Source organism: Geotrypetes seraphini, chromosome 19 (assembly GCF_902459505.1).
Source record: "Geotrypetes seraphini chromosome 19, aGeoSer1.1, whole genome shotgun sequence".
NCBI classification, from domain to species: Eukaryota; Metazoa; Chordata; class Amphibia; order Gymnophiona; family Dermophiidae; genus Geotrypetes; species Geotrypetes seraphini.
Genome location: NC_047102.1, coordinates 11,495,852 through 11,520,484, shown reverse-complemented (window position 1 = coordinate 11,520,484; position 24,633 = coordinate 11,495,852). Strand labels below are relative to the sequence as shown.

Sequence of the window (24,633 nt, the reverse complement as noted above, 5' to 3'; positions counted from 1 at the left end):
ATGAGAGCTGACAGAGAACAATGGCATCAGCTCCTCTTCATACCATATGAATATCCTGATCCTCAGAAGATGGTAACGACATGAATATTTTTCTTAGCACCTGACCTTCCTGAATATTAAAGACAATGCAGAGGCGTGCACCAGAAAGTGGAAATTAGAGAAGTCTTTTATTACCCTAGTTAGACTGGCATAGCAGGTCTTTATTTAGTACGTAATCAACTGTGTCTCTTTCCCTGCATTCTTCTCTAAGCACCAGATTTTCAAGTGCATGAATTCTCAGTGCTAAGAGCTTGGTATGTGGGATGGTTTATGGCTTATTTAGTTATATGGCAACAAAACCAAAGGGAGAAGGGAGTTCCAACTTTGTCTGCAGTAAAAAAAAACTAACCAGGAACGGATATTGGATATTGATATCATTGGATATTGTATAGCGAGATTTTACAATATCCAGTGACCCTTGGCGATTTATATAATCCGTTTTTTCTACTATATATATTTTTTGTGACATATTTTCTTCCCTTTTCTACCATGTGTCAGATAATAAAAATGTAAGGATGGTCGCACCCCCACAATGTTAGGTTGGAGGGGTTAAGTGAAAGGCGTCCTGACAAACGCTGGTCCCAGGTTCAGTTCCCTCACCGATGACTCACCAGAAAGTAGAATAAAGAAGGCATAGCCAGAGGTGTTTGCATAAAGAATATATATTATAGAAATAGTCTTACAGAAAAGTAATATTTATAAGCATTACAATTAAGCAGAGAGCATTACACTTAAGCAGAGAGCAAAGCAGTCTTGCTGCCTTACAGAGTCCAGAAGGAAGTGTTAAGTTTCAGGGAAAGGCAGAGAGAGAGAGAAAGGGGGATGGGGTGATGTTTCGTGGTCCATAGATAAAGAGAAGGATAGACAGAGAGATAGAGAGAGCTCAAGAGAGAACCAGTGTGCCAAGCCAAGAGCCAAGAGATATCTAGATAGAAAGAGAGAGAGAGGGCCAAGACCCCTATCCTGATAGCTTGATAGGAAAAGAGACATTGATAGCTCCATAGAAAAAGAGATACATTGATAGAGCAGAGAGCAGGCTTTTATACCTTGGAATCTTATTCTGACTAGAGAAAATATTGTATCTCCCAGTATCTTTCTGTTTAGAACTTGCAAACTGTTTGAGACAATGGTCCATTTAATTGACAAAGGAGAGTGTGACATCTGCAAGCATGGTGATGGGATTAAGTCTCTGGCTTGATCTGTGCACCATTGTCCTAAGCACCCTCTTAATCAGACATTAACACCTTTTAGCTAGTCATGATTCAATCAGGGAAACTTAAAACATATCAGGGATACTTAACACAGTCTCCCTGCACTAAGGGTCTATCTGCCTTCCCATGCCAGGGTCAGATTGATATAATTTCCCATACGCCTCTAGACTGACACCATGGACCCTTGATGGAGGTTGTCCGAAACACGGACCGTGTTGGCTCCCCTGTTTGGTAAAAAGGTTTTTAGATACAATTTGGTTGTCACAATAAATTTTGCCTACACCATTGTACATATCTGCAGTTTTGGTTTGTTTGTTCCTTATTTAGTTATATCCCTACTTTAACAAGGTGTGTTACAATACCACATTCATAATAAGCATTACAAACAGCCATAAGACACACATGTATAAATTTCATCAACATATCATACAATTTACCCAATAAAATTGCTCAACACCCGTGCTTCATTTCGCAAAAGAGATGTCTCTTCAAGAACCTCTTAAAAACAATCACATCTTTTTGTTTTCGAATTTACAATGGAATGGCATTCCACGCGTCTGAACCAGCATAAGAAAAAGCTCCCGCTCTTGCGTCTTTCAACCTTGCCTGCTGTATAGTAGGAGCATAGAACGCTCCAGCTTGAGCGGAGCGTAAATTACGTGATGGTACATACTCAGATATACAGTTGATTAAATATCTCGGAGCCATTCCATGAAGTCAAAGGTAAGATGGCAACAGCAGTTCATATCGTATTTCTAAAATCAATCTTCAACCAGTAAAGTTTCCCATAACATTCCGACACACGGTCAAATTTCCCAATACCAAACAAAACGTGAATAATCGAGTTTTGTGTAACTTGTAGTGCATGAATCGCACTCATGGGAACACCTAGCAGCACCAAATTACAATATGTCATAGCCAGGATGTCACCAAATATGTCACTATATATTATGGAGATTCAAATTACCCAATGGTCAGAGAGAGTATGAATTTAAGAATGTACCCAGAGCAGTTGCAGAGTTGAATTTTTGCCACCATGACAGATAGGGAAAATGCTGGAAGTACCTGTTTGTAAACCGCTTTGAGTGTGGTTTTAAAACTACAAAAAGGCGGTATACAAGCCCCAGTCCCTTTCCCTGATGTCATAATGCCTAAGAGCCAACCTCATCAGTGATGTCACAATGGCTTCATTGTTCTATACTTGGCTCACTTCTGATATTGTATCAGAGGAGAGTGTGGTGCAGTGGTTAGAACTACAGTCTCAGCACGCTGAGGTTGTGGGTTCAAACCCCGTGCTGCTCCTTATGACCCTGGGCAAGTCACTAATCCCCATTGCGCCAGGTACATTCGATAGATTGTGAGCCCACCGGGACAGATAGGGAAAATGCTTGAGTACCTGATTGTAAAACCTTGATAGGTGGTATATGAAAGGAAAGGATAGGTTTTCTGTCTCTGTCTATGAAAGGACACATTTTAAGTTTTCTGTCTCTGTCCATGCTGGAAGTAATCAAATGTAGAATGTTGGGTGTTTACTCTCTTAATGGTTTGGGAAGAGGTCATTTAATTTATGTTAACTAGGTTAGTTGTCTGAGACATGAAGGCTCAACCCCCCACAGCTCTTAACACCTTTAAGATTTAAACAATGAAGTACACATCCTGCTCATGCACCCCCTCCCCTCTCTTGTCCATCCCCCTTTTCCTGTGATGGTTACCACTGACCCATGTGAAAGGATATATAACTGAATGTATTCTGGAAATAAAACAGGTAATTTCTTTGGGCCTTCTGTGAATCCTTCTTACCTAAGGAAATTGCCTCCGGACGTCTGTAATAGATGATAGAATGTTTTGCAGAACGATTTCGGGACCAAGAAACGGATCTTGTTCGTTTCAGTATATAAAAACCTAATAAACTTGAGCAGTGCAAAAAACTTCACAAACCCCTCAGATAGGCAACTTTTAATATTTATTTCACGTAGAGCTCCAGAACTACTTACAGGTTTTCTACGATTTCCAAACTCCTCTCCTCTGACCCTGACCAAGCCCTTGTTATTATCTTGCTTTCAACAATTTCCACGGTGTCTGCAGGTGCCTATGGCACTCAAAGATTGCACAAGCCATGATAGATTGAGGACACTACAAGAAATAAATGTTGTTTCCTAAGTCTTACAACAGGGATTAGATGAACCTTATAATAGAATTACCAGGGGCTTCGGTTATTTCAGAGAAGCAGCTTTAAATCATCAAAATATGACCATCTCGTTAACTTTGTCTTTTTAAAGAGAATGCACTACTACTGCTAATTATTTCCATAGTGCTACTACAAAACACAGAAGAGACAGTCCCTGCTCAAAAGAGCTTACAATCTAGTCAAGACAAACTGGACAAGAAGGTACGTTAATACACTGTGCTCAGGTGGAGGAACCATATACAGTTGCATTATGATGTCATCCACTATTATACTTGTCACAGTCTATAATAATAATAATAATAATCAGTTTATATACCGCAAGGCCATAAAGTTCTATGCGGTTTACAATAGTTAAAAAAAACAATAAAAGAAGTTGAATAGAACTAAAAAAATTAAAAGCCAATAATTGGAGACACTAAAATGATCAAAATAGTGCATAATAAAATTTTTACGAATTTGCTGCCTAAATGCTTCGAAAACAGATATGTTTTCAGATGTCTCCTAAATTCCCCATAAGTGTCAGTAAGCAAAAGCAATTGTTCTAAATCCTGACCCCCATAACGCTGCTCGATATGAAAAAAGATTTTGATGATGTTTTTTTAAGTTTACATCCTCTTAACAGGCGGAAAAACAGACTTCAGATGTGAGGTTCTCTTATGTCTCCTGCTTGCAAAAGAGAAAAGCTCAATTCTATATTTGGGAGCTAAACCAAAGAAAGCCTTAAAACAGAAGCAACCAAACTTAAACTTCACCTGCGTTGGCAGCCAATGCAGTCCTCGATAGGAGGGTGCTACGCGATCGTATTTCTTCCACCTAAAAATCAGCCTGACCGCCACATTTTGTATTATTCTCAATCCTTGCATATTCTTCTGGGAAATTGCCATATAGGCCATATTGCAGTAAACAAGCTGGCTTAGTATAAGAGACTGTATCAAAACTTTAAATGATGAAATATCCAAATATGCCCTAAAGGATCGAAGCTTCCAAAGAGTAAAGAAACCCTTTCTGACCAAAGAGTCAACCTGGTTCTTCATCGTCAAGCCCTGGTCCAGTATTAGTCCCAAAATCTTAATGGCAAATTTGAGCAAAGGCCTGATGGAGGTAAGATGGGCACGCAGGGAAGAAATAGTTGGGGGAACTCCCATAAAACATTGATCTTCAACCTGCCATAGTAATCAGTTTCATCACCTTGATATACTCTGCCAATCTAGTTGGATTGTACCGTATGTAAAGTCAAGTATCCAAATCTATAAACAAATCGACATATATTTTATGAAACCGCCTAAGGTTTATTGATGGCTGACACTGTGCTACTGCCTTACATTATTGGAGTCACCTGTCTTCCATGTCACGGCAGCTGGTCAGTGCCTTCAGGCCCATGAAACACACTTTTAATGATGCAGATTTAAAATGATGTTAGGGGAGGGGAGTGGTAAGCGTATGTAATTTCAATTTTTCCTGGTTTGGAGAAGAAATTGACCACTCTGTGCTTCAGAAGAGACACTTTTTAATCAAAACAAAACTATTATCCAGGTCACAGTCTATAATAAGCAGAATTTTACACACGAGAACCTCCTCATCCAGGCCCAGTGACTTTGGGCTCTGGACAGGACCTCTGGGCAGTTTTGTTTCTTAATAACTTTGCTCTTATTAAATCTGTTGCTGGGAGCTGATTGGCTCACATTCTTGCCCATCACTGGATATAAGGCGCATCTTTGGGTCCCCACTGAGTGAAGAATTGAAGAGAAAGGTGTACAGATCAAAGGAAGAGTTCTGTGCAGAACCTGAGGATGGACGTGAGACCAACCGGTGCCTTCTTAGTGTGTCTCATTTGTACTGTCATTGGCAGTCCCCTGCAGGTGAGAATCACAAGCAATTATGTGAGTCTGTGCATAGAATAAATACCACATGTGCGTGGCATTATATTTCTGGGTCATGCTACTTTCAGGAAATCCAAGAATATCATCTGTAATCTGAGATAAAGAGCATAGTTTAATTTAAGCATCTTTAAATTGTGTCCAAATGATCCATAGTGCTTTTAAGATAGAAACATGATGGCAGATAAAGGCCAAATGGCCCATCCAATCTGCCCATCCGCAGTAACCATTATCTCTTCCTCTTTCTAAGATTTTCTAAGAGATAGCACGTGCCTATACCACGCCTTCTTGAAATCAGACACGGTCTCTGTCTCCACCACCTCTTCCTGGAGACTGTTCCGCGCATCTACCATCCTTTCCGTAAAAAAGTATTTCCTCAGATGACTCCGGAGCCTATCACCTCTTAACTTCATCCTATTCCATCTCATTGTAGAGTTTCCTTTCAAATGAAAAAGACTCGACTCACGCGCATTTACATTATGTAGGTATTTAAACGTCTCTATCCTATCTCCCCTCTCCCGCCTTTCCTCCAAAGTATACAGATTGAAATCTTTAAGTCTGTCTTCATACGCCTTATCACGAAGACCACGTACCATTTTAGTAGCCTTCCTCTAGACTGACTCTATCCTTTTTATATCTTTTAGAAGGTGTGACCTCCAGGATTGTACACAATTTTCTCTCACCAGAGTCTTATATAGGGATATCAATACCTCTTTTTTCCTACTGGCCACACCTCTTCCTATGCACCCTAGTATCCTTCTAGCTTTTACCATCACCTTTTCAACCTGTTTTACTAAACTAAACTAAACCTTAAGTTTATATACCGCATCATCTCCACGGATGTGGTGGAGCTCGGCACGGTTTACAAGAACTTAAAATATAGGAAGAGAAGGAAAAAAAAAAAAAAGGTTTACATGAACTTATATATAGAAGAGAAGAGTAAGGGGGAATAGAATTACATTTTAGTGAAAAGCCAGGTTTTTAGTTGCTTGTGGAATAATTGGAGGGAGCCCAGGTTCCGCAGTGGGGAACCTTACCACCTTAAGATCATCACATACAGTCCCACCCAAGTCCCGCTCTTCTGTCGTGCCCTTAAGTTCTTCACACCTTAAAAGAGCAACTCCTCTTGGCTAGTTAATAGGCGGGCTAGAAATGAGAAATATAAATAAATAAGTAACAACTTTAGGTGAAATTCCCAAACAGCAGGCATGTTTATATGGCCAAGCGGTATCTGTATATTCAGCAGTTCCACATGAACACGTAAAGGGCAATTCTCTTAACACACATCTAAAGTTAGGCGCCAATTGCACACACATATTTTGGCACAGATAATTGGCGGTCACACGTGTAAGCACTAGTGCTGCCTGATTTGCCGATTCGAATAGATTCACCGATTCACTTTGGGGAATCGATTCATTTTCTTCCAAAATCAGACTCACTCATTCAGCGAGTCCTGACATGCTACCTAAAGCACCAGCAGCAGCAATGGCAGTGGCCGGCCAGCAGAGGCAGCACTCTGAACAGGCTGCTCCTGGCCTGCCTTTCCTCTGCTGCATCACTGATGACATCAGTGACGATGCGGCAGAGGGAAGCCCTGGCAGGGCAGGCCATGAACAGCCTGTTCATCGCGCTGCTTCTGCATCCGGCCACCGCCACTGCTGCTGCTACTTGGTTCCCCCCTCCCTCCCCCCCCAATAAGCTGACTTTGATTCATCCAGATATTGGTTTCCATGTTTCACTGTTGGTTTTGCTAACTTTGCATGGTGGACATTTTCCCCTCCCCTTTTTTGTGGTCTGGTTAATTTATGGCACCAGGTGTGCAGAAGTGCCGCCACTGTCTGGCTGAATAGAAGCATAACTTTAAATATAAAACTTATCTGGAAAATAATATGTTTGCGGTCAACCAGATACCACCCTCAACACTTTTTCTTGGACTTTGGCAGGTTATCTTCAAGCAGGATGACACAAGCGGTAAGTGCAATTACGTTTGTAGGAAACTTCTATATCCAACCAGAGAAGAATCTGACAAAAGCTTGAGACGGGCAGTATTTGGTATTAACAGACAGGTATTTACAACTTATTATTTATTTATTCAGTTTTCCATACTGGTCTCCCAGGGCAGCTCAAAATGGTTTACATTAATTTATTCAGATACTCAAGCATTTTGCCTTGTTTGTCCCAGTGGACAGTCTCTCTAATTTACCTGGGGCAATGGGGGGGGGGGAATTAAGTGACTTGCCCAGGGTCACAAGGAGCAGCATGGGTTTGAACCCACAACCTCAGGGTGCTGAGGCTATAGCGTTAACCACTGCACCCACTTTAGAAATCAAAATGTAGTAAAAGTGAGCCATTGTGACATCACTAATGAGGTTGGCTCTTAGGCATTGGTGGAATGAGGTATTATGATGTCACAATACCAGCTCTGCTTTTCAGAGGCTGAAACTTTTCATAATATTTATTTATTCAATTTTCTATACTGTTCTCCCAGGGGAGCTCAGAATGGCTTACATGAATTCAATTCAGGTACTAAGCATTTTCCCCTGTCTATTCCAGTGGGCTCACAATCTATCTAATGTACCTGGAGCAATGGGGGGGGGGGGATTAAGTGACTTGCCCAGGGTCACAAGGAGCAGTGTGGGTTTGAACTTGCAACCTCAGGCTGCCGAGGCTATAGCTTTGATCACTGTACCACTCTCCACCTTATGACTCACTATTCACGAACTGCACATCTTTGTCGTAAAACTCAGCGTATAATTGCAGAGGTTTCTATCGGATCTGGATGTTCAGGTATCAGGATAGAGATATTAAATCATATCACAGCCCAGCACTAGGCATCTCGTTGCATTCAGGTTCCACAAAAGATCAGGCACCCAGAGTTGCCAGTTAGGGGTTGCCAGAGTTGGGAGCGCTGTATCAATTTTCAACTGGGCACCCTGAATGCCTGTTGAATGGGTTTTTAATGCTTCCCGTGGGCGCTTGTTCCACTCAGCAGGTTCTCAGGAACCAGCTTATTTTCAACTAAAGGTAGAGGAGAAGCTTTCACGTGAAGTTTGGAGTTAGGAGTTAATAATTTGATGGGTTTTTTTTTTACTTTCTTTCCATCACATTAACCCCCTCTTTTACAAAGGTGTGCTAACGCATGCATGTTATCCTATGGATGTGTTAGTGGTTAGCGCCCGCGTTGATTTAGCGCGCGGTGAAACGGTTAGCGCGTCTTTGTAAAAGAGGGCCTAAGCCTTCCTTCAGAATGATATACATTTAATTTCTCCTTTTATATTCGTTAACCGCCCCCACCATTATTGTGGCCTAAGAAGGGGGGGTTTAAGATTTGGTTATATTGTAAGATTGTTGGGGGGGGGGGTTCTTAATTTCCTAAAATTTGTTTCTTCCTTCTCTGTGTTTCATGTAGCAAGATGTGTTCTTGTAAAATTTACTTGAAAGTTATAAATAAATAATTTAAAAAAATTTTCTTTCCAGAAGACCATGTGGGAGTGGACTCTGAGCATAAGGACGATGTCTTCAACATCATATCAAAAGCGAATCAAGGTAAAGAGCAGAACCTTCCAGAAGAGTGCGTAATTCAGCCTGCCTTCAGAATATAATATAATAAAATAATCATAATAATAGCTTTATTTCTAACCCGTTATACCTTTTCAGTTCAAGACGGTGTACAGCAAGTGAAGCTGTAAGTTCAGCGAGATTACATCAGTTAGATTTGGAAGGGATAGACAGACACTAGAAGGTTCATTAGAAATGCCATCCAGATTCCAGGCCACCCTGCCACGATTCCCCTCTCCCTGTTAGATCCAGCTGATGCCTATTGCCTCCGCCCTAGGTACTTCCTTCTCTCCCTCCTGCAGCCCTTCAAAAGCTCATCATAAAATGCATTGAGTTAGCCTGAAAACTGACAGCAGGGCAGCTCATTCCCAGGAAGCCTTAGCTCTTATTCCTGTTACTGAGTTCCCCCAGTGTTTATAGACTGTCCTCCTGCTCCTCCTCTTTCTCCCCTCTGGGGAGAAAGAGCAATGACCCAGAAATTAGGCGAAAGAGTGAGAGGGCTTGGAACAGTCGTTGTCTCCAGAACAGGACTGCAGAACTAGACTGCTAAAAGTGAATTAATCCAACCGTCTCTGGTTCCTGTGATCAGAGTCGGTTCCTGTGATCATAACTGTCATGGGCTATGCACTACTGATTCTATAGGAAGGGTGGGCGGGGGGTGCTTCCCATATTTTACGTTGCAAAGGCACAGATATTTGTGTTCATGCCCTGGGCAGCAGGACATAGGGCAGTGGTTCCCAAACCTGTCCTGGGGGACCCCCAGCCAGTCAGGTTTTCAAGATATCCCTAATGAATATGCATGAGAGAGATTTGCATATAATGGAAGTGACAGGTATGCAAATGTCTCTCATGCATATTCATTAGGGATATCTTGAAAACCTGACTGGCTGGGGGTCCCCCAGGACAGGTTTGGGAACCACTGACATAGGGTGATCAGGTTACCCATTCCAAAAGGGAGACTCTTTAGCCAGTCCTGGTTTAAAAATTACATCCCAAAGCAGTGTGGTATTTGTAGTCCATGATTCTGTCCATTCAAAGCAGTGCTGCGGGTCCCAGAATGCACCAGGATGATGTTGGCAGAAATCCAGAAATGGCCAAAAAGGTCTCCCTTCTGGAATGGGTAACCTGGTTACCCTAGCACAGGGATAGTCAATTCCGGTCCTCAAGAGCCGGAGCCAAGTCAGGTTTTCAGGATCTCCACCATGAATATGTATGAGATGGATTTGCATGCACTGCCTCCTTGAGATGCAAATCTATCTCATGCATATTTATTGTGGAGATACTGAAAACCTGACCTGGCTCCGGCTCTCGAGGACTGGAATTGCCTAGCTCTGCCCTAGCAGGACAGGAGGAAAAGAAATTGGCTGAGAGAGTTGAATGAGAGGAGGGAAGGGGCAAGAGAGGAGAGTGAGGAGTGGAGAACGAGCAAATTGATAGGAGAGAAGAGAGGGAAAGGGAAATGAGTGTATGGAGTTTATGAGAGGCAGAGAGTGTGCAACACCCACTTCCCAGAATGCCGCCTACCCTTATCATTTCCCCAGGGACATATGCAGCATTTGAAATTACTGAAATGGCTTGACACAATTCCCTCGCCTTTAATGTGTGAAATATGGAGTTCTGAGGCTTTCTGTTTGGGATTTTTATACTTCCATGTATCTGGCGCCAGTTAGATACAGAAAAAGTTTATATTAACTCACAAACATGGCACAGGATATATATTCTGTCGAATTGCAATATCATAGACCTCAACCTCTTGCCTTACATTTGGTTTCTCACTGAGCTATGGAGCCTCTCCTGAACCTCCCTCAACTTCCTCCCTACCACTGGAGCTCCAGAAGTCACCCCCCCTCAATCTGGAATTCTAGATCTCATTGTGGAAACCTTTCTGTTCCTCCAGGGAGCATACAGCTACTGGAGAACGGGGATATCGCTGTCAGAACCGGCCGCAGTGCCCTGAACTGCCCAAGTAACAAATGCTTCTGGCCCAAATCCGCCGACGGGACTGTGAAGGTGCCCTACACACTTTCCTCGGATTACAGTGAGTTCTGTTCTGTAATTGTCACAGTGTTTGTTAAGAGGATGTCCTTGTTAAACATTGCATCCTCTATGAATGTATGTATGCATCACTGCGGCGATTGCGTGCGTTCTCAAGGCTGTCCACCGTCCCCCGCCCTCTTCACTGTCATAACAATCGCAGACATCTTCCTGCCTTTTCCTCCTCCAGCCGCTGACCAGAAGGCCTTGATTGCTTCGGCTATACGAGAATTTGCCACCCTGACGTGCATCCGTTTTGCTGAGCGCACGACGGAAACGGACTACCTGCAAATTAAATCCGTAGATGGGTAAATTTCAGCCCAGCTGTGTTGCATGCACCCTGATGCAACGCTCATGGGTTCTATGTTTAGTACATGCAATATTATGATTGATTGATTGATTTTTGAATTTCTATCCCACTTTAACCAGAGCGAGTTACAAAAAACACATGATAACAAAGCCCCAAAGTCATACTGTCAATCATCCATCTAAAAATCGCTTTTACATAATATGCGTATTTAATGTTGGAATACCAACGTGCTCTAAATGCCAAGGCGCCCATAGACTATAATGGATGTCTTAGCATTTAGCGTCGGGAGCAGCGCAGAGCATTCAGCGCGGCTCCCTGCGCTAATAACCGCTCTCGCGGTTCAGTAAAAAAAGGGGGCATTAATCCTTCAGCAAAGCAAAATGCCTGTCGACACTCTATAGAAGTGGGAATGAATACATTTGTGTTAAGTAATTCGATGGGGTAGACAGTGTCTTTCGTTCAACATCTCTCGCAGGTGCTGGTCTTTCATTGGGAAAACTGGGGGTGTACAGGACGTGTCTCTGTTAAAAGGCGGCTGTATGTCCAAAGGAGTAATCCAGCATGAGCTCAACCACGCCCTGGGATTTCACCACGAGCAGTGCCGGAGTGACCGGGATAATTATGTGACCATCATGTATCAGTTCATCCCACAAGGTATCCAGGGCACCCTCCACATTAACACAACCAGGATTTCAGAGAGTCGCCACACACGGAGGCGGTTTGATTCAAGAAAAGGGTGAAAACACGAACAGGAAGTTCGAAACGATACATTTCTTAGTAGGGGGTCTTAATACATGAAGCTGGGGTTATGCTTGGGTTTATCACCAAATCTAGCTCCATCTTATTTTTATAAGGTAGAATGGAAAGAACTCTTAGGTATAAGTCAAGGAAGTTTTTTTTCACCCAAAGGGTCGTAGACACCTGGAATGCGCTACCGGAGGAAGTGATTAGGCAGAGTACGGTACAGGGATTCAAACAGGGATTGGACGGATTCCTGAAGGATAAAGGGATCGTGGGATACTGAGAGAGGTGCTGGGATGTAACTTAGGTATAGAAAGCTAACCAGGTAATAAGTATAGAAACCCAACCAGCTCGTGCATGTGCAAGACCGAAGGGTTAGGACTTCGATGGGAAGATAGGACTCAATGGGAAACCAAGGTGGCAAGGGGGCCCCTTCTAGTGATTCAGACAGGTCGTGACCTGTTTGGGCCGCCGCAGGAGCGGACTGCTGGGCAGGATGGACCTATGGTCTGACCCGGCGGAGGCACTGCTTATGTTCTTATGTTCTTATACTATTAGACCAAACAATGTCTTCTCTGCAACCAGGATCACTCAGCTCTGGAACAGTCTCCCTTCCCCTCTCCGCAATTTGAGCCCCCTTCTACCATTCCGTAAGCATCTGAAGACCTGGCTCTTCTCCAGAACGTAACCCCGTCCCGCTCCTGACACTCTCACACCAACCTCTCTTCTCTCATACTTATATAATTCCACTGGAGTTCCGTTCCTTCCCTAACCATGTAAACCGTGTCGAGCTCCATCTGCGGAGATGATGCGGTATATAAACCCAAGATTTAGATTAGATTAGATTACATTAGGAGTAACGAGTTAGCTCTTAAAGCTTCCATGGGATATTTCTCTAAATTCGTCTATGAATACCTTTGGAAGCTGAGGGGTCAATGCAGTAAATCTCACTATACTTTGGTACAGTGGTTTACGTTTTGATACAGGATGAAAAATTAGCACAGGAAAATCGGTGTAAAAATATTGTGCTATAGGGTACCATAGGGGACATACAGAACACATGCAAATCATTGCATGAATAATTGCTCTCAATGTAAAAAAAAAAAAAAAATCACAAACTTTAGTGCAGGTTTACTTTTTAATCTTGACACCAGCTCAGGCTGACATGAAGATGAAATGGAGGAATGGAGGGTGATCTATGGTGAAAGGCCACCAAGGTGAAGAGTGGCACAACTGTGCTTCCCAGCCCCATAAAAACTGTTCCTGGTAGCCCAGGTGATCCTTGCTCACCCCCCCGCCCAACCTCACAAAAAACATATTGGTTGACCAAGTAGTCAATGGATCTCCCTCCCGTGACCTCACAATTACATCTAGTGGCCCATCTTTCACACCTTCTAGACTCCCGTCCTGACCTCCCCCTGTGCTCCTCCAAAAGTTGGGAGACAGATGTGACGCCCATTTGCTTCTGCCTCTAGTGCCCGCCGTCTTGCAAAATGGCATCAGCTGACCTTGAATGATGAATTGTCTTATGTGATAGATGGTATGGATTTGACACCACTGCTTCGGGCACCTCCTATCCTCTCTACGCCACTGCCCATAATGCACCAGAATGAAGCTGGCAGAAATCCAGGACTGGCCAAAAAGTCCCCCTTCTGGTCACCCTAGGCACATCCCTTAGCATCTTCCCACCGAATCCATTATGTGCACCTTATATAGAGCGGTGTTTAGTATACTTATGTATGTACCTAATTACCAATTTTCTTGGCAGTAGTATGTGTATTTGGGCATATATGTAGGCACCAATCTTCATTAAAAAATCCATGTATCAAAGGATCATCCTTTCTGAACGCTTGTAGAAGTGCTCTCCCACTGACTGAATAGCTATAAATGCGAGCATAAGACAAAAAGCTAAATGATAGAATGCTGTGCTTAAATAAGAAAACTATGGCGTTAGGGCTATGCGACTGACAGAACAAAAGTTTACCGAGAAATGCTAAAATGATAGGTAGGAGACCTTGGCTTGATTCCTGGGTGGGCTGAGGATATGTGGAGCCTATAAAATAGATGCCCAGTTATGATTCAACAGTGACATCTACTGGCCTTACTCAGAATGCATGTACAGGTTTTAGTATGAAGAAGACTCTCAGTTATGATTCATCAGTGACATCTACTGGCCATACTCAGAATGCATATACAGGTTTTAGTATGTAATATCCCCTAAGGATTGCTGAGAGAATAATTGTGGTAGATAGAAAGGATTACAAATTCTATAGTTTACAGATGAAACAGTCTATTAAGAACAACACAAAAGTGTGTCAGTAATGGAAGCTGATGAAGAAATCTTACACTTTAATGTGCATCCTGCTTATTCCATTTTACAGATGTCAAATTCAACTTTAAGAAAGAGATCACCAATAACCTGGGCCTGGAGTATGACTATACCTCTGTGATGCATTATGGACAGTGAGTACCATCTGCTTGGCAGCTGCCAGTGGCCAATCCTGGTAGAACTAAATGATTATTTTTACTCTTTTGGGATCTTGCCAGGTTCTTGTAACCTGTATTGGCCACCCTTGGAAACAGGATACTGGGCTTGATACTGTCCCAGTATGGGCTGCTTGGATCCTCATGAAAGATCAAATTTCGGTCAACCAGCAGCAGATTTAAATTGATGCAATATGTTTTCTATCTGATCTGGAATGATCCTGATGAATTTATTTTTAGAATGTATTCTGAAGGTCCCGGGGCAAACAGGACTTTGGGTCACAGAGTGACCTGTTAGCGACCCTTAATTAATCTCTCTCTCTCTGACCGAGAGGGGCGGCTTTTGCCTTCTATGGAATCGTGATTTGGAGCAACAAAAGAAACACTATAGTCTCTCTTCAGCCTAATATACTGGGTTGCTACAGTATATATTTGTGATTTGAATTCATGAGTCATTGAGTAATAATTAGTTCTAATATTAATGGTGTGGGGAGACTTCCCTGAAGCATAGGCAATTACTACAGCATGAAAAATATAGGATGGCCCTACTTTACCTGAAAGAGATTGCTGGAGTTAGAGGCTTAGTAAGTCTGTAGGAGACCCCTTCTGAATCCCTCAAGTAAGGGCTAGCTTTCAAATTCGAGATTCTATCATGAAGCTACTGGTAGTATGGGGAAGGAGCAATACAGAGACCCAGGATCATCAGGAATTGAAACCATACGTAATTATATGAAGAAGTTCTATGAACAGAAGGAGCAAGGACTCATGGAGGAATTTGTCTTTCTTTCTTTAGATATGCGTTTACTAACACGTCTGGACAGGCCACCATAGTTCCCAAACCTTTCGTAGTGATTGGACAGAGATATGGACTCAGTAATCTGGACATTTCTAAAATCAACAAATTATATCAGTGCGGTAAGATGTCTGCATGCTGACCTCAGGCTTGGGTTTGTTTATTTATATCCCGCCCTTATCCGGGGCGGGTTACAAACGTACAAAAATACAATAATACAGTTGAATGTGTTTTAAATGGATTTTGCATACAGTAAAGGGGGTAGTGATCAAGCTGGGTTTTGGGCTATAATGCACCATCCAGTTTCAGTCTGTGCCCTGGTCTTTGAATAACTCCTAAGCTAGGGTGGGCACAGCAGCGCTGCTTCCTCTCTCGGAGGCGGGCTGTGCCTTGGGAATGCACTTGTGGGAATGTGGGCCTTTTACTTTCTCTTTGTCGCCTATGAGTCATGAGGAATGAACAGGTGGTAGAGCTAGGTGGGGAGTCCGCACGAGAGAAAGTATTTTATTTTGCAGCACCAAACCTATGGAATCATCTGCCCCGAGAGTTGAGATAAGAGGAAAAACTTAAATCCTTTAAAACTATGTTAAAAACGTGTTTGGGTTTTTGTTTTTTGGTTTTTTAAAAAGAAGCATTTGGACAAGATATGATATTACTGTTTTATTTAGGAGTGAATGTTATCTTGAATGCATTTTGTCTGTATGGGTTAGGTCAGTGGTCTCCAACTCAAACCCTTTGCAGGGCCACATTTTGGATTTGTAGGTACTTGGAGGGCCTCAGAAAAAAAGAGTTAATGTCTTATTAAAGAAATGAGGTAAAACTCTTTATAGTTTATAAATCTTTCCTTTTGGCTAAGTCTTAATAATAAGATTGTCATTTATAGCTAAAGAGAGATAGGATCAAGAAACGGTTTTATTTTACTTTTGTGGTTATGATAAACATACTGAAGGCCTCAAAATAGTACCTGGCAGGCCGCATGAGGCTCCCGGGCCGCGAGTTTGACACCACTGGATTAGGTCTATCCTATTTAACAATGGAGTTCTTTTATTTGTTATTTTTTTAAAAATTTGATTGTATTTTTTGTAAACCGCTTGGACCAGTGAAATGAAAGAGCGGTAAAACAAGTTTAATAAACCATAAACCTTATGTTTCTAAGACCCATTCCCTCTTTTACAAGTGCTGATGTGTAGAGCTGTGTACACTTCGGACTCCTCTCTTTTGATAAAGAGCTAAGCGATCCCCCTCGGTCATTGTGAGAGCTTGTAGCGTTCTTAGCTGTGAGGGGGTTGTCTGCATTGATCTCATGCTCTTCCACAGGTGCGCAGACCAATGCACAAGAAGCAGGCAAAGCTTTTGCACGCAACAATCTGTTAGCTTGTCCTAAATAATTTTGCCTGCATCTTGTGCATTGGTCTGTAGAACCTTTCTTTGTCTTTTGTTCATCGCATTTTTGACTGCAGTTTCGCTGGACTTCCTTCCACAGGTGTGTGCAGCACTCTTCTCTCTGATACCACGGGATCCCTGTCCTCTGCCAACTACCCCTCCGAATATTCCCCTAATTCCAACTGTGTCTGGCTGATCCGACTCCCAAACAGAAAGGTAACTGTCTCAGGGGACGCGACACCTGGTGGAATGTAAAGTCCTGTCAGCGCCCTCCCGTTTCCGATGCTGAAACTGAACGTCTTTCGTGGTGGCAAACGTCTCTGAATATTTTTTTTTTTTTTTGCACCTGCTAGTGCAGTGGTATCACAAACTGTGTGCCGCATGAGATTTCGGGCATGCTGTGAAGCGCTGGCTGACTGCCTACAGGACGCGCCTCTTGTGGCAGTCAGCCACCGCCAGAACCTCTCCTCCTCTCCGTGCCTCTTCTTTTTCAGCGCCCCCACCCCCACTGGCGGCTCAGGGCCCCGTCTGGAGGGCCTCCGCTCATGCACGGGTGTTGACATGATGATGCCACGCATGTGCATGACATCATCGCGGTGACATCTGGGTGCTCTCAAGCCGTGGCCACCAGATTAGTGTGTCACGGCTCGTAAAGTGTGACCTCCCGCCACCTTAGCTGCAGCGTTTGCAACAATTCAAAACATCCAAGGCAGGCCTGCCTGTACCGGGAAGGAGTCAACTTAATGGGGGAGCTCACCTTACAGACAAGCAGGACCGGGCGTCCCCACCCTGCTCGCTTCGCTACTGCTAGTGAGAGGAATGATGGGTTAGAGGGAAAAGTGGCACAGCTGGGGAGATTGGCGCCCAGCATTGCCGCTATGCGCCGTACACCCTCTGCGCACCTCTTGAAACGTTCGCCGGCGTAAGCGGCACCTTCCACCTTGCTGCTTATGTCGGCCTCGGCTTCCTTCTGACGCCACGTGCTGGTCCCGCCACCCGGAAGTGACGTCAGAAGGGAGCAGAGGCTGGCGCGAGCAGGAAGACGCTGCCCGCGGTGGCGAACATATCAAGAGGTATGCTGGAAGGGGAGTGGAGAGGAGGAGAGACGTCGGTGCCTCTGTGAAGACAGTGCCCGGGGTGGTCTGCCCTCCCACGCCCACCCGGGCGCTGTCTTCACAGAGGGCATAAATATAGAGGGGATTACTAGGCCACAGAGTGGGAAGTTTTACATCCCCTCTATATTTTTAATTGACTATGGAACATCACAATTTATTCAACACATGTATTAACAACTGTTCCGAGAACAAACTGATACTAAGTTCAAGTATTTTTTCTTTCTAAGACCTCAAACACCCAAGACACTACTAGAATTACTCTTTGTGTCCTTACTGGGATGAAGTGTTCATCATTGGGCTTGTATAAGCTTAAACTATTTTCAGCAGGCTGAAAATTAGCTATCTGGCATGTAAATATATTCAAGAAGTCTAATAAAGACGAGCACTTATCTTAAGGGGGTTACTGCGCTACCTAGTGGGAAGTTTTGCACCCCCTCCATATTTTTGCCCTGTGCGACTGCATCATTGTCAAATCCTTGGTATAGTGTTACAGATGAGGCAGCTTCTCAAAATGGTAAGCCAATCTACAATAGACCAACAAATCAACGGAATTATAACCCACAAGATGGGTAGCAAAACTTGCATTGTGAGCCACGAGCTCCCCCCCTCCACCACTAAGCTTGATTCTTTTAATGCCTGGGTTCTTCTCAAAATAAAGGACTGTGTGTACAGGATTTAATGAACTGGGGCTTTCTAGCGGGGTTCTCTTGCATTACATCACATTGGTAGACCGCAAAACTTCACGGATCGATGAGGTTCACCAATCGTCAATCATCTCAATTCTCAAAAATTTTTTTACAAACAAGGATGATTTCAATAACTTTCTGAAATGTGTGTATGAACAAGACCTTCCAAAAAACGATTGTTAAGAAAAAGCTCAATTAAATGAAGGGGGGGGGGGGGGGAATGTGACATTCAGCCAGTGACTGTGTATCGGAGCTGCCCTGGCATATTTGTACGGTGGAAAACTTGGGACCGGGTTTGTTTCTCTCTCTCTCTTCAGGTTCTGCTGCAGTTCACTGCTTTCGATGTCCAGTCCTCTCCTGGTTGTGTCTCAGACTACCTCAGGGTTTATGACGGGGACAGCCTGACATCCCCGGTGTTACTGGACAGGGCGTGTGGGATGGGGTTGCCCCCTCCTCTAATAGCGTCTTCAAAAATGCTGCTTGTCCAGTTTGTTAGCGACGGCGCCGTTGGAGCGAGTGGCTTCAAGGCTTCTTACAGCTCTGGTACGTAAGTAGTAACGTAGTAGATGACATCAAAAACTGATTGACCCCGTTGAATCTGTCCAGCCTTTTCTGTCTGCACTGCTAAAGATATAGATTGGCTGATAGCTAAGAAGGGATCCTTCCTCATAACCAGGACAGGTTTTGTTATCTTGCATCTTCCTGAGCAGCTGATCCTTGAAGGATCTCCTGTGTAGGTAAGGTTACCAGATGTCCGGATTTTCCTGGACCTGTCCTCCGTTTTGAGGACATGTCCAGGAGTCTGGATAGGCACCTTCTCCGGGTTTTGAAAAGCCTCCCGACAAAATCGCGTCGAGAAGGGTTATCTGCACATGCAGGTCCACAACGTGGTGACGCCATGCGTGTGCATGCCTTCATTGCATTGCATTGTATCATGCATGGATGCCATCTGGGGGGGGAGGGGGCGCGGAACTGGTTGGTCCATGTGGCCCGGAGGAAAATCTGTTAACCCTGGATGCGATGCGATGACATCACGAGCATGCAGACGTGCGCGTGATGTCAACGCATGGCATCCACGCATGCGAGGATGCCCTCCTGCCCGAAGGCGATTTTCAGTAAGTTCCACAGCTGTACAGATCCAGTCTCTCATATGAGGAAAGAGAGGTGAGGGCTCTTCAGCTTGGAGAGGGGAGATAGGATAGAAGTCTGAATGGAATGGGTAAATGCAAATCGATCGTTTACTCTCCGTGAAGTTGCGAGGGGGGCCGCTGAAAAAGTTCTCAGCCCAACCAAGACGAGAATAATGTGGAGCCATGAAACATACACGTTATTCCGCACTTTTCTTGACACTTTTCCATTTCAATGAGGCAGATGCATCTAGTACATGGGCACAAGTAGAGGGAAACCAAGCCATTGTGACATCACCGATGAGGTTGGCTCTTAGGCATTGGTGGAATGAGGCATTATGACATCACAATACGAGGGGCTACTGAAAAGTTCTCAGCCCAACCAAGAAGATGATGTGGAGCCATAAAACTTACAAGTTATTCCACACTTTTCTTGACACCTTTTGTTTCAGTGAGGCAAATGGGCGCAAGTATAAGGAAACCAAGCCATTGTGACATCACCGATGAGGTTGGCTCGTAGGCATTGGTGGAATGAGGCATTATGACATCACAATACCAGGGGCCACTGAAAAGTTCTCAGCCCAACCAAGAGGAGAATGATGTGGAGCCATGAAACTTACAAGTTATTCCACACTTTTCATTTCAGTGATATGAAATGAAACGAAAAGTGTCAAGAAAAGTAGCTGGGTTAAAAAAACAGGTTTGAACAAATTCCTTGAGGAAACATCCATAAACCATTATTAAGGCAGAGCTGGAGAAAAACACTGCACATCCCTGAGGTTAGATATCATTGAAACTGGCTAGTTTTTGTGATCCTGTCAGGTACTTGTGACCAGGATTGGCCACCATTGAAAGCCGACTACTGGCCTGGATGAACCCTTGGTCTGTGACTCTTCTATGAAAATATTAAACTTTGTTTTGCAAGTAAAAGTGCACACTGATGTTTTTTTAAAAATTGTCTGCCTACCAGGACATTTATTCTTTGTTTCCAGCTGCTTTCCGATGCCACCTTAGGCAACCACCCTTTCTTACTTAATGGATAGATTCCGCCCTGGTGCGATGAATCTAATGATATTTATCAGGGGCTCTTTTCTTTTCCCAGTGCCATGTGGCACCTCGCTGACTGCCCAAAGCGGGACCTTCTCCTCTCCAAACTATCCCAGGTCGTACCCTCCTAACCTGGACTGCAGCTATATCATCACAGCGCCAGCAGGCTACAAGGTAAGCGGGAATCTTGGACGTTGCGTTAGTCCACGGAACTTATGCTGTGTTATGTCCCTGGAGCTGATAGTGTTTTGTCAGTTGTCAGAGGGAACGTGGACTTGTGCATCGCCTTTTTTGTGGGCCTGAGGGATTAAGTGACTTGGCCCAGGATCGCAAGTGGCTGCACTGGGATTTGATCTCGCCACCTCTGGGTGCGGAGTGAGCCAGAGCCCTTCAAACACTGACTGGCGATGGAATCCTGCACTGAGAACAATAAAGCAATCCAAGAAATTGGGCCTTCTTAACCAAAAGGAAAGAAAGCGATTAGAACCTCAACTATCACAAAAAGAGAAGCATTTGACCACTAATGGCAGAATACTTTTAAAAGCATGCCTGCATGGAAACTCTGACCTAGTAAAAGCACGTCATACTGCTTTTAGCTTAGGGTTACCAGACATCTGGATTTCCAGGGACATGTCCGGAGGGGGGGAGGGGGGGGGGGTTCCTGACGGCTTTTCAAAACCCAGCACTTTGTCTGGGTTTTGAAAAGCTTCCTTGAAAACCGATGGAAAATGGCAGTTTACAGTGTAATGGGAGGGGGGGTTCCTCCCCCACCCCACCCCCTACAGGAGCGCGAACATGTGTCAGTTGACTGGTGGGGGGTTCCCCCCAGACCCCCCCCCACTCACAGCGGTAATAGGAACACTTTGAACGCAGGACGCTGAAGTCCTGGGCGGGATTGTCGGCGCGCCAATGTCCCCCACCCCCCACACTCGAATGTCTTAAGGTTGAACATAGCACCCCACACCGTGAGACGACTGCGATCAGTTTTCGCACCAAATCCCTCATCTCTCTCTCTCTCCTGCTACGTCCCGTCACAGGTCTCACTGGCAGTAACAGACTTTGTCCTTCAGTGGGCGCGTAACTGTCCCTACGACAGAATCTCCATTTACGACGGACCCAACGCCAGCTCACGCCGACTGGGCACTTACTGTGGCATCATGCTTATTGATCCGGTGGTCTCCTCCCAGAATTCCTTGTTGCTCCAGTTTCACACTGACCGCTCCACACAAGCCAAGGGATTCCAGGCCACGTATGCCTTTGGTAAGTTCTCCTGAATTGTATATAGGGTGTCAGGTCAAAAGCGCGCCGGGACAAAGGCGCACGCAGACAATTGAGCGCAGCGCGGAGGCGCGCGCCGTAGAAAATTACAGTTTTTACGGCTCCGACGGGGGGGGGGGGGCGTGGGGGGGAACCCCCCCCCACTTTACTTAATAGAGATCGCGCCGCGTTGTGGGGCGTTGTGGAGGGTGTGGGGGGTTGTAACCCCCCACATTTTACTGAAAACTTCACTTTTTCCCTGTTTTTAAGGAAAAAGTTAAGTTTACAGTAAAATGTGGAGGGTTACAACCCCCCAAACCCCCCACAACGCCGGCGCGATCTCTATTCAGTAAACTGGGGGGGCTCCCCAACAAAACCCCCCGTCGGAGCCCCGAAAAACTGTAATTTTCTTCGGAGCGCGCCTCCGTCTTGCGCTCGGTTGTCGGCGCGCGCCTTTGTCTTTCGCGGGGTTGTCTATGAACCGTATGAAGGCCAGTAAGTGACAGAATCTGGGCGGATTGAAGTGCCAGTCCAGCCATGAGCAGAGTTGTTTTATTTTTTTATTTCCTAGTAAGAAGGTGCCAGGACTAAGATGAAGGGTCAGCCTTGACAAATTCTTCTAATAATCTTATACTAACCCATCCCTCTTTCCTGTGCAGCAGTGAATCCCCTATATCTAGGGTTACAAGATGTCCGGGAAAACCCGGCCATGTCCTCTTTATAGAGGACTTTCCAAGACCTGGTGGTTTGTCCGGGGTTTGGAAGGCCTCGACGAGCTCCGGCCACACCTGGAGAGCATCGGAGCATGCGCTGATGACGTCACACCCATCCGCGCATACTCAAAGCCCTCCAGACGTGGCCGGAGCTTGTCGGGGAAGAAGAGAGGTGGTTTGTGGGGGCCAGGGCTGGAGGCTGAACTGGGAGGGGCTGGGGCAGAACAGGGTGGAACAGGGTGGGGACAGGGCAGAGTCAGAGGCGGAACAGGGCGGATTTTTGTGGCCCGAAAAATGGTAACCCTACCTATATCCCATGCATCTAGACAGGAGCGCTTGTATATGTTAATAGCATCACCTATGTGGCGTAAATGCGCATGAGTTGAGTCTCTTTCATTTGAAAGGAAGCACTAGAAATGAGAGGGCATAGGATGAAGTGAAAAGGTGACAGGCTCCGGAGAAATGTAAGGAAATACTTTTTTACAGAAAGGGTGGTAGATGCATGGAACAGTCTCCTGGAAAAGGTGGTGGAGACAGAGACTGTCTGAATTCAAGAAAGCTTGGGATAGGCACGTGGGATCTCTTAGAGAGAGGAAGAAATAATGGCTACTGTGGATGGGCAGACTGGATGGGCCATTTGGCCTTTATCTGCCATCATGTTACAATGTTTCTATAACCATAAAGGTCTATGACATCACAATGCTGTAAAGAGCTGTAAAGAACCTTAGCCTATAGGAAGAGGAGATGCAAATGTTAAGAGCCTTAGCCAATAGGGAGAGGAGGAGATAATTATTGGATGCTGCTGAATGGGCCATTTGGCCTTTATCTGCCATCATGTTACAATGTTTCTATAACCATAAAGTTCTATGACATCACAATGCAGCTGTAAAGAGCCTTAACCAATAGGGAGAAGAGGAGATAGTGGATATTGCAGATGGGCCATTTGGCCTTTATCTGCCATCATGTTCCCATGTTTCTATTACAAAATACCTCTCCGGCTCAGTGCCTGGAATGACTGGGAGACCCTACCCTGCAGTTTTAGACTCCTATTCCTACAATCCTCCAGAGCTACAGTCTAATATTTTTTTTTAATCCTCATTGTCTTCCTACAGTGAAATAATCCAACAGGACTCGAACATGACAGAGAGACACGGAGTGAAATCTGGCATCTCCTAAAGCTTCCCTGGTGGAGAGAAAGAAAATGATTTTATGATTTATTTGTCTTTACTAAGGCTTGCTTATATCTATCTATCTATCTATCTATCTATCTATCTATCTATATCTATCTATATCTATCTATCTATCTATCTATCTATCTATTTTCCTTATTGAATCTTTCACTGTGTAAGATTTAGAAGCTGGGGCTGATTCTAAGATGGTGGGACAAGAAGGATAATTGGAACTCGTTAAGTATTTCATGAGTGATGTTGTTCTGCAGAGTTGTAATTTCAATATGAACGGGAAGCTTACCGCCATGATAGTGGGTGACAAATGACAGAAATAAAATACGGAACTGTTTATCAGGTGCAATTTTATTTTAGGAGTTGGGCGATGCGTGCAAATACAGTTTAAGGAAAATATAATGATCGACAACAACCTGTCTTCCGATGTAGAGAAAAGAGGAATCTTCAGAAATGCTGATGTGGCAAATGATCTACAATCTCAAAGAGGGGAGGGATATTCTACTATTCCATTAGAACGGCAGGCTGAGGGCTAGGGAAATCAGGGTTCAAATTGAACCGTAGCTCCCTGTGGCCTGAGGCAAGTCACAGTTAGGGGTCCTTTTGCTAAGGTGTGGTGATGGATTGGCACACGCTAACGAATTATCTTATGTTAGATGCCATGCAGCCCACAGCTGGACAATGGGCTATATGGCACTTCGAATGTGGTAAATCTCTTAGTGCATCTCAATAATAAAAAAAAAAAGACCCCGTAGACCAGGGCTACTGGACTCCAGTCGTCAAGGCCACAGGCAGGCTAGGTTTTCAGGATATTCTCAATGTATATGCATGGGAGAGATTCGCATGCACGGTCTCCTTATGTATGCAAATCTTTCTCGTGTGGGTATCC

General features: G+C 44.4%; 1 protein-coding gene across 1 annotated transcript; it reads left to right on the top strand.

Moving 5' to 3' along the window:
• LOC117352345 (astacin-like metalloendopeptidase) lies at positions 1-23,683 on the top strand. The gene is made up of 15 exons (XM_033928771.1): positions 1-72; positions 4,411-4,539; positions 7,259-7,286; positions 8,793-8,861; positions 8,973-9,000; positions 10,739-10,911; positions 11,098-11,215; positions 11,693-11,871; positions 14,340-14,421; positions 15,236-15,357; positions 16,719-16,834; positions 18,737-18,962; positions 20,649-20,767; positions 21,631-21,853; positions 23,676-23,683. The coding sequence occupies exons 1-15, from the start codon at positions 1-3 to the stop codon at positions 23,681-23,683; spliced, it is 1,692 nt and encodes a 563-aa protein (XP_033784662.1).
• The last annotated feature ends 950 nt before the right edge of the window (positions 23,684-24,633 follow it).

What these genes read in the sequence shown, in the direction of transcription:
- LOC117352345 (XM_033928771.1), top strand. Translation starts at nt 1, where the DNA reads ATGAGAGCTGACAGAGAACAATGGCATCAGCTCCTCTTCATACCATAT. An exon ending in CAAGCAGGATGACACAAGCG is followed by an intron (nt 7,287 to 8,792) that starts GTAAGTGCAATT and finishes TTTTCTTTCCAG; the next exon opens with AAGACCATGTGGGAGTGGAC. An exon ending in TCTGTGATGCATTATGGACA is followed by an intron (nt 14,422 to 15,235) that starts GTGAGTACCATC and finishes TTCTTTCTTTAG; the next exon opens with ATATGCGTTTACTAACACGT.